General features: G+C 38.0%; 2 protein-coding genes across 2 annotated transcripts; both read left to right on the top strand.

The window, feature by feature from the left end:
- Positions 1-666: 666 nt before the first annotated feature.
- Positions 667-2,827, top strand: LOC110854677. Its single transcript, XM_022103141.2, has 4 exons — positions 667-884; positions 1,201-1,515; positions 2,150-2,308; positions 2,391-2,827. The coding sequence occupies exons 1-4, from the start codon at positions 837-839 to the stop codon at positions 2,583-2,585; spliced, it is 717 nt and encodes a 238-aa protein (XP_021958833.1). The 5' UTR covers positions 667-836; the 3' UTR covers positions 2,586-2,827.
- Positions 2,828-7,181: 4,354 nt separating this feature from the next.
- Positions 7,182-9,047, top strand: LOC110854574 (arginase, hepatic). Its single transcript, XM_022103031.2, has 6 exons — positions 7,182-7,339; positions 7,412-7,497; positions 7,588-7,776; positions 7,855-8,120; positions 8,197-8,435; positions 8,655-9,047. The coding sequence occupies exons 1-6, from the start codon at positions 7,300-7,302 to the stop codon at positions 8,849-8,851; spliced, it is 1,017 nt and encodes a 338-aa protein (XP_021958723.1). The 5' UTR covers positions 7,182-7,299; the 3' UTR covers positions 8,852-9,047.
- The last annotated feature ends 5,203 nt before the right edge of the window (positions 9,048-14,250 follow it).

Genomic DNA, 14,250 nt, shown 5'->3' with positions numbered 1-14,250 from the left:
AATATGTACATAATGTGTAAATATGTAAATCACACGTACATGCATTGTTAACCTTTTTAACCTTTGAAACGGGTAGGACAGAAATAGTTTAGAAAGTTTGTAAAAAGGGTCGTCTTACATATTCACTACAACATGTTACCTTAATTAACTCCCTTCAAACATGATAGGTCCCGTACATAAAGCATGTCATCGATTTTCGGGTAATTTTGACCCCTACCCCTCTGGTGTGATCCATATGCCCCATGTTACAATGAGCATGGGAAGGATTTGACCCCTATGTAACTCCCTCAATCAAATCGATCACATGCTTTCTGCACAGTCTCATAAAAGTATTTATTAAGGGGTGAAAGCCCTTTATAAGATCGTTATGTCCGTCCGTCCGTCCGTCCGTCCGTCCGTCTGTCTGTCCGTAGTTCCGATAACTTTTGAACGAAAAGACATAGACACTTGAAATTTTGAACGTAAACTCCTAACGTCAATAGAGAGGACGAGTTCGAAGATGGGCACTGTAGGTCACACCCATCAAGGTCAAAAGGTCATGAAATGTCATTTAAAGGTCAAATTGCATACATGCATCAATTTGAATTGAAATACGGATAACACACTTCTTTCACCCCTTGGTTACCTTCGTTGTGACGGTTTATTTATTACCAGAATCGAACCCAAATCTTGGGCAATTCACTCTTCAGCTTCACGATAACGCACTGCTTGCGTATATAAATCACACTACTAATCCTAAGAACTTCAATCCCAATTAAATAAATAATCACACAACGCCTCCATTAAATTATTTAAATTGTTCGTACATATTTATTTTGGAGAAATTAAGTAAAATCATGGCTTACGGTGGATCTGAATTCGCCACCCGGGTTTTGGAGCGTTACGTAAGTGAACACTAATTATGTGCCTATGTATGTATGTAATACACTCTTAGAAATCCAGTATTAAAATAATATCAAGCAGTATTCGTTTACCAAAGCGGTAATAAGTATTTAGAACGTGGTTGGTAATACCTCGGTATTAAAGTTTTATCATATCACCAATAGTAGCGAGCAAAAGTAGCCAATTTTTATGGACCGGTGTACATACATAATATTAATACCAAGTGGAAGCAACTTTAATACCGGGATATCAAGGGAAGACTATACCAGATTTATAAGAGTATATGATCTTCTCTAATTGATAACCTCTGACTCACAGAAATCCACCTTTTATCTTGAAACACATCTGAAGAATGAGGAAACTTATTCGGCCCAAGAATTATACAACTTTTCGCATACCGGGCTCGGGACCGATTTCGTCTTCATTTTCAATGCCGAATTCAACAATAAAAAATACTGGGTTTACGTGAAAGAATCCGTCGTCGCGGCCGGGTCGTTGGTTCTGGGCGCAATTATGAGGAGGCGAAGAGACCCGAAAATTCCAGGGCAGCAGGTGGATGATTATTACGCCATGTTGGATCACACGACGGGATACCCGGGCCTGGATATTTCCCAGTTTAGGAGGATGATTGAGGTGAGGTACCTACATACTTAAGTATTACAGCAATTTAGGGGTCGTCCGTGTAAAACGTCATTAAATAGGTGGTTGGGTGGTTTTGGGTCGCCTATCCTGTTCGTTAAGCTTAATATGGGAAGGCGTTGGTGGGTGGGTGGGCCGCAAAAAATAGACGTTTTGTGATGACGCAGTGCATGGACGTTCCCTTGAAAGGGTAATATTTTCTGCAGAAGAAAAACTCAAAATCGGAAATTCGCTTAAAAACCGTTATATCTGTATTTTTATTCATAATAAATTTGTTTAGTGGAGGTTTTCACGACCTTCTTACTTAACGGTGTATGCGTAAATAAATATGCACAAATTTATTTTAAAAAGAATTAAAAACTTTCTTGAAAACTTTCAATTTAACTTGGGTAACTATTTGACTTTTAATTTTTCCGAAAGAAAAGTCGCATCAACTTTGCCTACATATTTTTATTTACGAAGCTTGACGAGCATGGAATTCTTGGAAATTGTCGTAAATTTACGCTTATTGCAGTTTCGAAAGTGACATGAAAACTCATGAAATTTGGAATGTTGTAGATTTATGATGCAAATATTTATTTCAAATTTTGAGAATGTTTTATTTGTAATGGTTCATGTTTTTATTTAGTACTTATACACCGGAAAAGTTGAAGGCCTTGCGGAGGACGACAGCCATGAAGATATTTATAAACTTGGCGCAATGGCGGGTTTATTTTCCGTGCACAAACTCCACTTATTTTGCCAATACAAATTGCGAAAGATGAGCAATGTCATACCGGAAGTTGAGGTGATTCATCTTCATAAATATTATTTTTTCGGTATACAAATGTTGACCTAAACTTGATGCATACTACAAATTTTGTGACTAGGCCAAATCGGGTAACAGCATCAGTACCACGGAGATTGTCCGAGCCCCCGATTCGGGAAAGGGTGTAGGGTGGAAGACGAAATTGAAGCAGGAAATTCTTGCCCAAGTCAAACAGGAAGTCGTTGAGCAAGTCAGGGATGAAATGCTGGCCGAAATACGGACTGAATTTGAAACTATGAGTGTTTCCGAGAATTGACATGATTTTGTAACAAACAAATTTACCAATTTGTTATAAAGATTATGATTTTTTATGGTATCAATTACTATTAAATGAGATGTAACTACGATGTGGTAAGTGTGAAATAAAATAACGGGACGATTTCCATTTTCTAATTTTCCTAGTGCGACCCCCTTTTAAAAAAAGTCGACACCACTGGCATTATATAAGTTAAGGTACCTGTAAAAATCTAATAAATTGCATTGTTTTCTAAGGCTAAATTGTGCAGATCAAATTTATCATATACCAGCCTACATATTTTGTTCCCTTATTCCCAGTAAAAAATAAATTCCGTATAAATTAAAACATAAATATGCATTCAAAACACTTGAATTTGCACAAGTTCTATAGATATCGATTTATTTGTTAAATGTGTTTAAATATTTTGTAAAAGTGTACGACTTGCGCTGAACGGAATTCCATGAAATATTAGATTTGTGAAAAACTGTGTCACTTGAAAGTGAAATTTATTATAAGTAGTTACATATGTTGATATGGGCAACAAAGCCAAATACATGACATGTGTCATACGCCTCGACTTAAGTGCTTCCATATGTACGTCACATACGCTTACTTAGCCCACTTTGCATACCTTTTAATTCCCATCAGGTTGATTAATTGCCTAAATATCACTTAAATTAAACACTTAAGGGGGTGATACTAATGAAAGTGGCAGTTTTTCCCGCTCGCTTAATTGTTTTAGGAGTCATGTTAAATTTTTCAAGCCTATTACGTCTCATTCAGAATTTAATCAGCTTTCTGAATCCGAAAACCAAAATCCGTTATCTCTACTCGTTCTAAAATGAGAGCAAAAAATTCCGACAAAGTCGCAAAACGGTTTTGCCAAAACGCACCAAAATTTTTGTTTCAGGGATCGAAAAAACACTCGCAATTTTGTTCCAAATGGAGGAATCCATTGGAACAAAATTAACCGAGTACTGGACAGATACGAGGAACGCGGAAATGCGGATTTCAAAAAATCAGTTTGCCGACCTGCCCTCCTGGGATCGGTGAAAGTAGTGAAGAGAGTGGACATAGCTTTTCTCAAGAAATATTATTTATTATTTGCAAGACTTTGAATTCTAAACTCTAATTGAAAGATGTATCATAAAGAGATTGACCCCCTTCATCAAAAACAAGCATATCATGGACATGACGACACCCCACTATGACAAGATTGTGACCGACTTGTTTCGAAGCAAAAATATCGATTTTGTTGAAAAAAGAGACGACGCTCCAAATATCCCTCAAGCGCGTCCAATTGAACGGTTTTGGGCCCTAATCAAGTAGGAATATTCCAATAGACAAAAACCACCCAAAAACTTGCGAGAATTTATACAGGTCATGACGGCAATAATAAAACTCGTTGGGGAAAACAGTGGCAAAACGTTCATGGCGACCGTTCGCAAAAAGCTTCGCTCCATCGGAAGGAATGGAGTGTTTGGACCATTGGTGGACAATTATAAGTAGCTACAGTCCCCATCTATAATTTATATAAATTTCACCAATTTTCCTGTTACCATTCATTTTTTACACACAATAAACCAACTGCCACTTTCATTAGTATCACCCCCTTACCAAGGGGATTAAGCCGGTCACCGTCATCTCATCATTTCGTTTATGCACACGAAACCTGTAACATAAATTAGTTCATACTTGTTGGAAGGGGACGCGCATAAGAGATGTGATGGGTTTGAAGCGGTATGAACTAAAACATCCTTCCGTACTATATAAATATGTATGTAAATTATGTTATCCTAAGACTTTAGGTTACACGAAGAGCCAGTGGACAGAATTTTGCATACACATTCTTCATGCACGATCCTTACACATAAGTTGTAGGAATGTACAAAATTGGTATATGTATACATACAGGTGCAAAATAACCGGATTAGTTTAATCTCTATATCCCCAAGTTTTATTACATATGATGCTAACTTTGCCTTATATATTTAGTACCTAGTCTAACCATAAGAAGTGATAGTAGAGCGTAGTATTTGACCTGGTCAACATAAAATTAAAATGTATGTTGCAGTTTGTACATGCATTCAGTGGCTATCATTGTTGTTAACCTCATTTGCATGACTTCACTAGGTCAAAAGCTAGAAGAGCTTTACCATACGCGCGCGACAATAAGTTTTCACTTTTTACGCGAGACAAAAAATTCACAATGTTAGATATAGGGTAGAAATTCAAGGGCAACTACGATCTGGTTGCCCAACCCATTAAATTAACCCTAGGGACAGTGACTATTTATGACATAAAAGTTCAGGTGGTCCAAGGTCAAGGAGGACTACAGTGATGTCCGAAGCTTTGAACGCCAGAATAGCACAAAATCTCTGTCTGACGTCGAAGACTTTGGCCATACAAATGACCCTTCAACTTTAGAAATGAAATGAGCACTGAAAAATGATCCTAAGATGGAGGCCTTTTATGGTAGAAAGCGTCACACGCTACAGATTTCCTAGACCCAAGCTAAGGTCAATAAATCGACTTCCCTCAAAAACAAACAAAATTTTTCATTTATCGGTGGGAATTTCTTTAAGATGGAACCATATTTCCACAAAAAAAGAAGCAGAATTTATGCTAAATATTCTTAGGGTTAGTTGTTTACGAAACGGAGGTCGAATGCTATCTTATCGGGCTGCATTCATGGTTTTGGCGGGAATCGGCGGAATCGGACAAAAACCGCCCAATTTCCTCGATTATGGAGAGGAGATAGTTCAAAAAAATATTTGATTAGCGTCATAATGAAGATGGAACACCCCCTCGACCAGTCCATATTGGGTGGAAAGCCACCGACCTATGTGCAGGGCCCCACAGCAAAAATGCAGCGAAATTCGTGACAACCCGGCTGAAGAAATTTATTTCTGACTTCATTTCCGATTTAAGTTTGTCCTTGGTATTTTCGAACCGAAATTGATTTCACCGCCAAATCATGATTAAAGTTGAGGAAAAGGTCTGTTCTGAGCCCCATCGAAGTGTCAGGGTCACAAAAAAAATTCTGACCCGGGAATGATACACTTTTTCAATAAATTTCGTGTGTATTTTGGATAGAGGCTCCTCCTCTGGTAACCAATTTTTCATGGTCACAGGAGGAATATATTTTCAAGTCTGATACATGTTTCCTACATGAAATTTAACTGGCTTTTCAATGGAATAAAAATAAATTTGAAATTCCTTAAAACTAACCTAATATAGCATCTACTCTACTATCACTTTTTAAGTTTAGACTAGGTAGATAAACAATCCCCTCTTGTGGAGGGGGTTTCCCCATACAAATTCATACCGGTTATGACCAGTCTTGTATGCTCTTTTTTTGTAAAAGCTAGCAAAATTGGTAGATCTTCCAGTAAATATCTTGCGATATTAAGGAGCGAGGGCGAAAAATTTGGAACATGCAAACAAAATCGCTACATATGTATAATTTACATATACATATTAATACACATATTATGTGTTATGTGGAATCGTTACGTTTTTATGTCGCTATGGAAACAATGGGAGGAGTGGCTGTTCCACGCTGAACAAATTGTTCAAAGGACGAGAGTGACTTATGTACATATATATGAAAAGATGACATGTTCCAAATTTTAGTTATATCAATAGATATGTATAACTAAAATACATAAAATACTAAAATTCTTGCCATTAATTACGAGTATTTATATATGTATTTACATTGTATATGTATATATATATATGTATATATGTATGCACATACATATATACGTCCATTTATTTGAGCCCAATAACTTCACCGCAAAAGCAATTATATAAAAAGTGCATATGTACGTAAGTTCTGTGCTTGCATTGCAGAAAGGGACCGTGCAATAGGAATGCGGTATTTTCATGTACTTAAATAGGGTGAAATTGTAGTATTTATGCATATGTATGTATGCATGCATAAATACATATGTATACATATACATTCTCTCAATTTTAAGTGTAACGAATTTGACCTTTACGAATTGATGGCAGAAATTTTCCCAAAATCAACTTAATCCTGCCTGCACCGTACTTACAACCAGGTTGCGTAATTAGCAAACAAACTTATGCAAAAATACGCATCAGATCTGCATTCCTTTCCGTGACGTTTTACAATTCCAACTCATCCATACCTACTTTACTTTATTACGAGTATTTAGCTGGAATTAAGCTCACGAGAAAGTCGAGTGTTTTGTTTTTCTGAATATGTAAATATATCGATAAACCAAAAGTGCGACACATTTTACACATAAACTGAATTCCTGTCAGTCAAAGTGATGTTTTGAGGTAATAAAAACAAAACATTTGGATATGTTTAAATGCGGATTTTACCAGGAAATTGGGACGCGTTATGTTCCTTTTTCAACGAAAAATGAGGCGTGGTTGTCACTAATTAGTTGAAATTTGTCGGATGACATAACTCACTTGACGTGATGGTGATGAATGGTCGTGATTAGGTAGCACTTATATCGTTTAGGGTGAAATCCATCATAATAAAAGTGACACCGGGTTGCACAATTTTCCAGTGAGATCACACCTTCACGGGATATCGGGGCTTGATAAGGGGTTAAAAATCGATTATATAAAGGTGTGTCGGTAGGCGTGGTGGGTATCAGTTGGAGATTTGGCCTTACGCAACAATTATATAATTAAATAAATAAATAACAACCTTAGTTGAGGCAAATTGATACAAGAATCGATTAAAATGAGGGCTATCACTTTGTTCTTGGTCTTTGCATTATGTGGTAAAAAATATAAAAAGTATGAAAAAATCGGCGTGGAAATTTAAGTTGAACTAAACAATTTTGAATTTTCAGGTATATCACAATCGTACGTGGCTCCGCAGGAGAAAATAAACCTGAGAAGAATCGGTGTCCAGGGTGCTCCGATCCAAAAAGGACAAGTAATAGACTATTAATTTCTTTAATTACTAATTTTAATTGCTAATTTTAATTCATGAAATTTTATCATGTTAAATATATACTTTTTCTAGCCGAGACCAGGCGTCGAAAATGGCCCCGCTGTAATTCGAGGGTCCGGAATTGTCGAATTTCTTAGAGACGTGGGTCACGACATTCTCGATTATGGAAATGTCTATTTGGGTGAACTCTTCCAGGCAGCGTCAGTCGGGGCGCTGGTGGATGTCAATGACCCCGAAGCTGTCGCAGAGGCGACGCATTATGTAATTAACTAAATTTTTTGGCCGAAATGTTTAATATTGATCAAGTTCTAATTTATTCCTTTCCGGAAATTTATGTAGATTTCCAACCATACCAAACTAATTTTGCAAGCGAACCGGATCCCACTAACGTTCGGGGGCGACCACGCCATGGCCATTGGTACTCTGAACGCCATGTCAGAAAGGTATCCCGACTTGGCCGTCATTTACATTGACGCGCACGCCGACATCAACACGGTTGAAACGACCCCTAGCGGAAATTTGCATGGGATGCCGCTTTCCTTCGTGATTAACGAGTTGAACGCTATTAACGCTAATTTAACCCCTTTCTCCTGGGTTGTACCGAGGTGGGTACATAACTTTTGAAAAAATTAGATAGCGCTACTTTTCCCGGCATTAAATTTATATGTCCAACATTTTCAGAATTCCTGCCGCCAACGTGGCTCACATTGCCCTGCGTGACGTTGATATCGGGGAAACCGAGACATTGAACCGATTGGGGATGGCACACTACACTATGCGGGACGTGGACAGGCTCGGAATTCGTGGCGTTGTTGAAATGGTGCTCAACAGGATTGGCGGGTGGACGAGACCGATCTACGTTTCGATGGATATTGATTCCTTGGACGATCTGGAGATCGGACATACGACTGGAACTCCAGGTTAGAGTGCGATTCTTGGAAGTAGTGTTGGTTATCTGATCCGACCATGTAGCAAGGATCCGGTCCGAAACGATCCGACTGAGAAATTGGGTCGGATCACGTTGGATCCATGTTTTAGTAAATGCTCGGATAATAAATCCGATTCGAGACGACTGATTGGATCTGCCAAAACTAGGTTAAAATTTTTGTTAATTTCTTGAAATTTAAATATTTTTACAGTTCCCGGCGGGCTATCATTGAGAGAAGCGCTGACCATGTTTGAAGAGCTGTACAGAACCGTGGACATTGTTGGTTTTGAGTTGGCAGAGGTTAATCCTGAACTAGGTGCCAGTGCTAATGAGATTGCAAGGACTGCCACCGTTAGTAGACACATTTTAGCCTGTGTTTTCGGCTCGTGTTATGGAAGATGGCCATGAGTCATGCTTAAATATGGTGCACTTACATACCATGTACCAACATACATAAGGTGCTGAGCGATGAGTACAAATATAAATATAGGTAATATGTACATACATACATATTTAAAGTTATTTTCAAATACATTACTTAAATTTTATTGATAACACGAAATTTCTTGAATAAAAAGTAAATTAAGATATGCTCAACGAAGTCAAAATCACTTCTAGGAAGAATTATGTCGTTGCCTGCACGCTTAAAAATTCAATACCAGAATTAGAGATGAACCGGGTTAAGAGATCAGGATAAACCCGAGGGTTTCGGCAGGTTGAATCTTGCGTAAGGGGCCGGTCGGATATGGGGTTACATGCCTATATTCTCCAAGATTAAGATTGCCGGCGAGTCGAGATCTTTAAACACTGGGGCCGAGTAGGGTTTACGGTTTCCGGGTAGGTTAATTTTCATTTTTCTCATTCATGTCATTTTTTTGTTGATTTTATATCACATGCTTCAGGCTTTCGATTTGATTGAGTGACAGAGATTGCATTAAGCTAGAAGCATATAATTCTTGGATACAATTTCAAAGAAGATATACACATGTACGCCTTCATACATACATACACACTATTTGGCACCATGGACTAAAATAATTTTACAATTTACAACAAATCTGAGGTCGATGCCACCAATTGAACCGCGCCAGACACGGGTGGCATTTTACGTGCCGCCACTGAAAATTCTGACTTATTATTCCTTCAATATTGCGAGGCCGGCGAAAAATTACCAAGAATGGCTTCATCGAAGCGACAAGATTTGGTAGACGTCTGAAGCAGCTCCACCAGTAATTAACAGTTATCATCCGCACCATATGATATCGATACTTCCACGAGTTCATTTTGCATTCAACATAAAACAAGGTTGTCGCAATAGTACTCATTATCACCAATAAATAAAATATAGTCACAACATTATTCTCAATTCCAATTCCGGTCCATGTTAGCTTGCCTTGATCTACCCTAGCCGCTAATTTCCTTAGAGGTAAAAGACTATTAAATTTCAAATTATCCAACCACTCGGAGCAAATGCCAGAATGAACTAAGGCACTGAAGGCTACAAGGACTTTACTGCTGGTCCAATCTTTTAAAATAAAACCACCAGAGGTTTTAAGCAACTTCTCTTTACCCACTACCACAGTTCCTCTTGAAATTTTCCGGGTTTTCATAAGCAAATAGTATTCTTCGATCTGGTCAGATCGCAAGGCTAGCACAGTCTTGTTGCAGTTTGCGATTTCGTCTACATATGACGAATTTGATCTGCCTTTAATCAGCTCGGATATATTCGGTGGCAGGCGAATTATCTTGGATAATTTTTTGTAGAAAGTTATCAAAGTATTTGGCAAGTCACCCATCGCAACTCCAATTTCAGTGAATTGGCAACTTGTCTTAAGCGGGCCAAGCAAAGTTAAATAGTATACTGCATCTGCACTAAAAGCCTTGGAATAGATTACATAACCACGTTCCAATAAGTCTTGATACGTTTCCACGAGCTTGGGCTGATTAGGTGATGTCAAATGTGTTATGTTTTCTCCCTTATACGCATTGCTGATCACGATGGAAATAAGCATCCATGTCGTCACGAGTGGATAGATGAACCTCGTTCGGCTAGGGTTTGTCAGCCAAGGGTCGCCTTGTTCTAGGAGGAGTTTAACATATGGTAATACCACAAAGTCATATCTCTCGTGCCTGAACACAGTGCATGGACTTATTCTTATGCCAGCTATAATTAATGGCGTTCCTAAAATAATGATTCCCAGTAAGGTCCAAGTCCAAATGTCAAACGCGTCAATGTAACCAGCGAAATTTATCGCTTCCCTGGATTGTTTTATTCCATCGCAAGTAAGAAATTCAAACCCATCCTCTTTGTAAATCGAAAATTTACCAAGCCAGCCGAAAAATTGCAGGGTGGGAACATTTGCTTCAACTTTGATAAGTCGACAGTGGTACGGCTTGCGACAGCTGAATGGTTGTAGCAAAGGGTAGGAGTACGAGTAATTGACGTTTTTCCCTGCGGGGTTAATCTTGTCATGAATTGTCACATTGTAATAGGTAGATATAGAGGAAATCACGGCTTTTAAGAGTATAAACTCCATGGTGACGCATCGTTGGTGATTATACTTTCTAATTTCGAAGCAGTCTGGACTTTCAATTCTGAAATTTTGAGCTCCACCAGTGAGATCTTCGTACCATCTAGCGTTATCTTTGAGATCCCAAGAGATTTGGTTGCCTATAGCGTCCAAATACGAGAACGCTTTGTTAATATGGGAGAAAGTTAGGAAATTGTAGAAGGGCACAAGAGTGAAGTACTTTGGATGGCAAAATTTACAGACTAACCAGACCTTAAGGGTTTGCTTTTCTGCACGAATTTCTATAATAATTCGGTGTGCCATGGACATATCACCAAGACCCCAATTGCTTTGGGAAGAAATCCAATCAGTCCATAATTTTGGGTCGTTGTAAGTTTCAACTTGATGGGTCAAAAGTAGTCGAAATCTAAAAAGATAAGTTTTGAAGGGGTTATTAAAAGAAAGTTCGTCGGCTTCAAAGTCATTGTTTCTTGGAGGAAGGACAAATCCTATTTGGGGTTCATAAAAAACATTTGTCCGAAATGGGAACCAGCCATGTTCAATTTCCGCAATACATTGGAAATTTGTCAGCTTTTCGATGCGATACTTTATTTCGTTTTTTGCGAAAAATATTGCATCCTTGTTGAATTGTTGGTGTGTGTAACGAGGCAGAGAATTGTGTATGAAAATTTGTGGGATGTCTGATAACCCGTGATCCCATACGGGAGGGGAAGTTTGATACAAAATTACAAAACATTTTGAAAATATGGATAGAATTTGAGTCGTTTGAGTCATTTTAATAGAGAAACAGGAACAAAATGCTTAACGACTGATCGATGGAGATAAGAACATCCGCAACCTGTGATCAAGATTTCAGGGACACTGATCGATTCTTTTTTGCACTTACATAAGCCTAGCAATACGTTAACATAACAGTTTATTTAAAACAGGTTCTTAATTATAGGTACATACTAATACTACGTACTCGAATATTTAAGAGTTAATTGTAAGTATGTCAGTATGCCTATTCAGCACATATTAATAAGAAATAAAATGAGTTTTCTGAGCAACTCATTTGCTTTCGACATGCGATCTTAAGTTAACAGGTTGATACAGTATAGGCAGAAAGTCATTATACCCTCATACTTTTTGTACATAAAGCCTCATATTGTTCGAGAAGCTTGAGAGGATGAACTGAAATTTTGCACAATTACTTACTATGATGTAAGGTTTCCGGAACCATACTTTGGATAACGGCGTGGCACAAGCAACGACACGGTGAAATTATATCCAAAATTCCGACAGGAAAAAAGTCTTTATACCCCAATTAAAGTCTAATCAAAAATGTGTTCATAATTTGTTTGTGTTAAATAACAGTCAAATTAGCACCTGGGATGTCCTCCCCCATCGTTTAGGAAGGCAAAAACACATCTTGGCATCGAGCCAAAAAATAAGCTAGTGACAGAATTGTCCTTATTCTCCTATTCAAGATATATGGCGAGGACCAGTGCTTTGAGGTTGGACTAAATTGAACTGAAATTTTGCACAATTACTTACTATGATGTAAGGTTTCCGGAACCATACTTTGGATAACGGCGTGGCACAAGCAACGACACGGTGAAATTATATCCAAAATTCCGACAGGAAAAAAGTCTTTATACCCTTTGACTTTTTGGTACTTGTAATGTAATTTTTGAAAATAAAATCTTAAATCGCCTTTCACGCACCAAATAATTCATTATTAATTGAGAAATAACATTTGTCTAATGCTGAACTAGTTGTCCGTTACTAAAATTAGCTCATAATCACTCAAAAACACCTTAACCCCGCCCTGAGACAAATTGTCGTAAATTTTGATGATGAAAATCTTCGACACCAAAGAATTTCCGACTAACTACCCATTAGGAATGGTAGAGTTGCCAGAATCGTCCAGAACTGCAAAAAGTTTGGGATCGAATGGAATTTAACAGCTTTATCATGTACATGGCTCACGACCCCATAGACTGATCACGGCAAGTTCTCCAAAGCCCAAAGATTTCACGGTTATCTTCACCAAAAATCAACTTGGAAACGAGGGAAGAATATAATCTTCGAGTTTCTGTGCGAATTACAAAAGGTAGGATCGCTTAAGATGGATTTCGACAGCCAGCAACATTGAAAATTCTATTTCTCCGCGAGGCCTATATTGCAGACAGCTCTAAATGGGCTAAAAATCATGATAATTGGACGGCTAAATGTTAGAAACTGCAGATATTGTTCGCCGAGGTCAACATCAACCTGCTTGGTTCAAATTGGGACCAGTGGAATATGGATTCAGCAAAGGCACGCTGACAAAATCAAGTACAGTACGCTAACAATTAAGAATGGGGTGGAAATCGAATTGTTTGGGCGTGACGTTGTGGATGGGCGTCCGAAACTTTAGTACAATCGAAGTAGCAATGTACTCCAACTACTACTGCGACGTTCTGAGTTGGAATTTGATGATAACGTGAGGAAATAACCGTTGGGGATTAATTATATTTTCAAATAGTAAGGCGATCCAAAGCATACATCAAAATTATTGAAGATTTGGTTTTCAACAAAGGAGATTGATTGTTGAATTGCCATCCATAATCATCGGACAGCATGTTAATGCACATTTATGGTCAATGGTGAAGCCCAAAATTTCTCAGCACATGCTATCCAACCTCAAAGCACTGGTCCTCGCCATATATCTTGAATAGGAGAATAAGGACAATTCTGTCACTAGCTTATTTTTTGGCTCGATGCCAAGATGTGTTTTTGCCTTCCTAAACGATGGGGGAGGACATCCCAGGTGCTAATTTGACTGTTATTTAACACAAACAAATTATGAACACATTTTTGATTAGACTTTAATTGGGGTATAAAGACTTTTTTCCTGTCGGAATTTTGGATATAATTTCACCGTGTCGTTGCTTGTGCCACGCCGTTATCCAAAGTATGGTTCCGGAAACCTTACATCATAGTAAGTAATTGTGCAAAATTTCAGTTCATCCTCTCAAGCTTCTCGAACAATATGAGGCTTTATGTACAAAAAGTATGAGGGTATAATGACTTTCTGCCTATACTGTATATTTAGATACTGATTATTTTAATCGTCAATTGTCAATAGTCACGTCTTCATGTACACATAGGATTACTATGATGTTTCCACAGTTATGTATGTATACAGGAAGTATGTAGATATGTGCTTAGCATTTACATACAGCGTAGTATGTAAATAGACGTGCATGATTATATAAATACACAATCAACAATAAGTCTATATGAATAACA

The sequence above is a fragment of the Folsomia candida genome, unplaced genomic scaffold (genome assembly GCF_002217175.1).
Source record: "Folsomia candida strain VU population unplaced genomic scaffold, ASM221717v1 Fcan01_Sc010, whole genome shotgun sequence".
Classification (NCBI taxonomy): domain Eukaryota; kingdom Metazoa; phylum Arthropoda; class Collembola; order Entomobryomorpha; family Isotomidae; genus Folsomia; species Folsomia candida.
The sequence above is the reverse complement of the archived record's forward strand: the minus strand, read 5'-3'. Positions and strand labels throughout refer to the sequence as shown.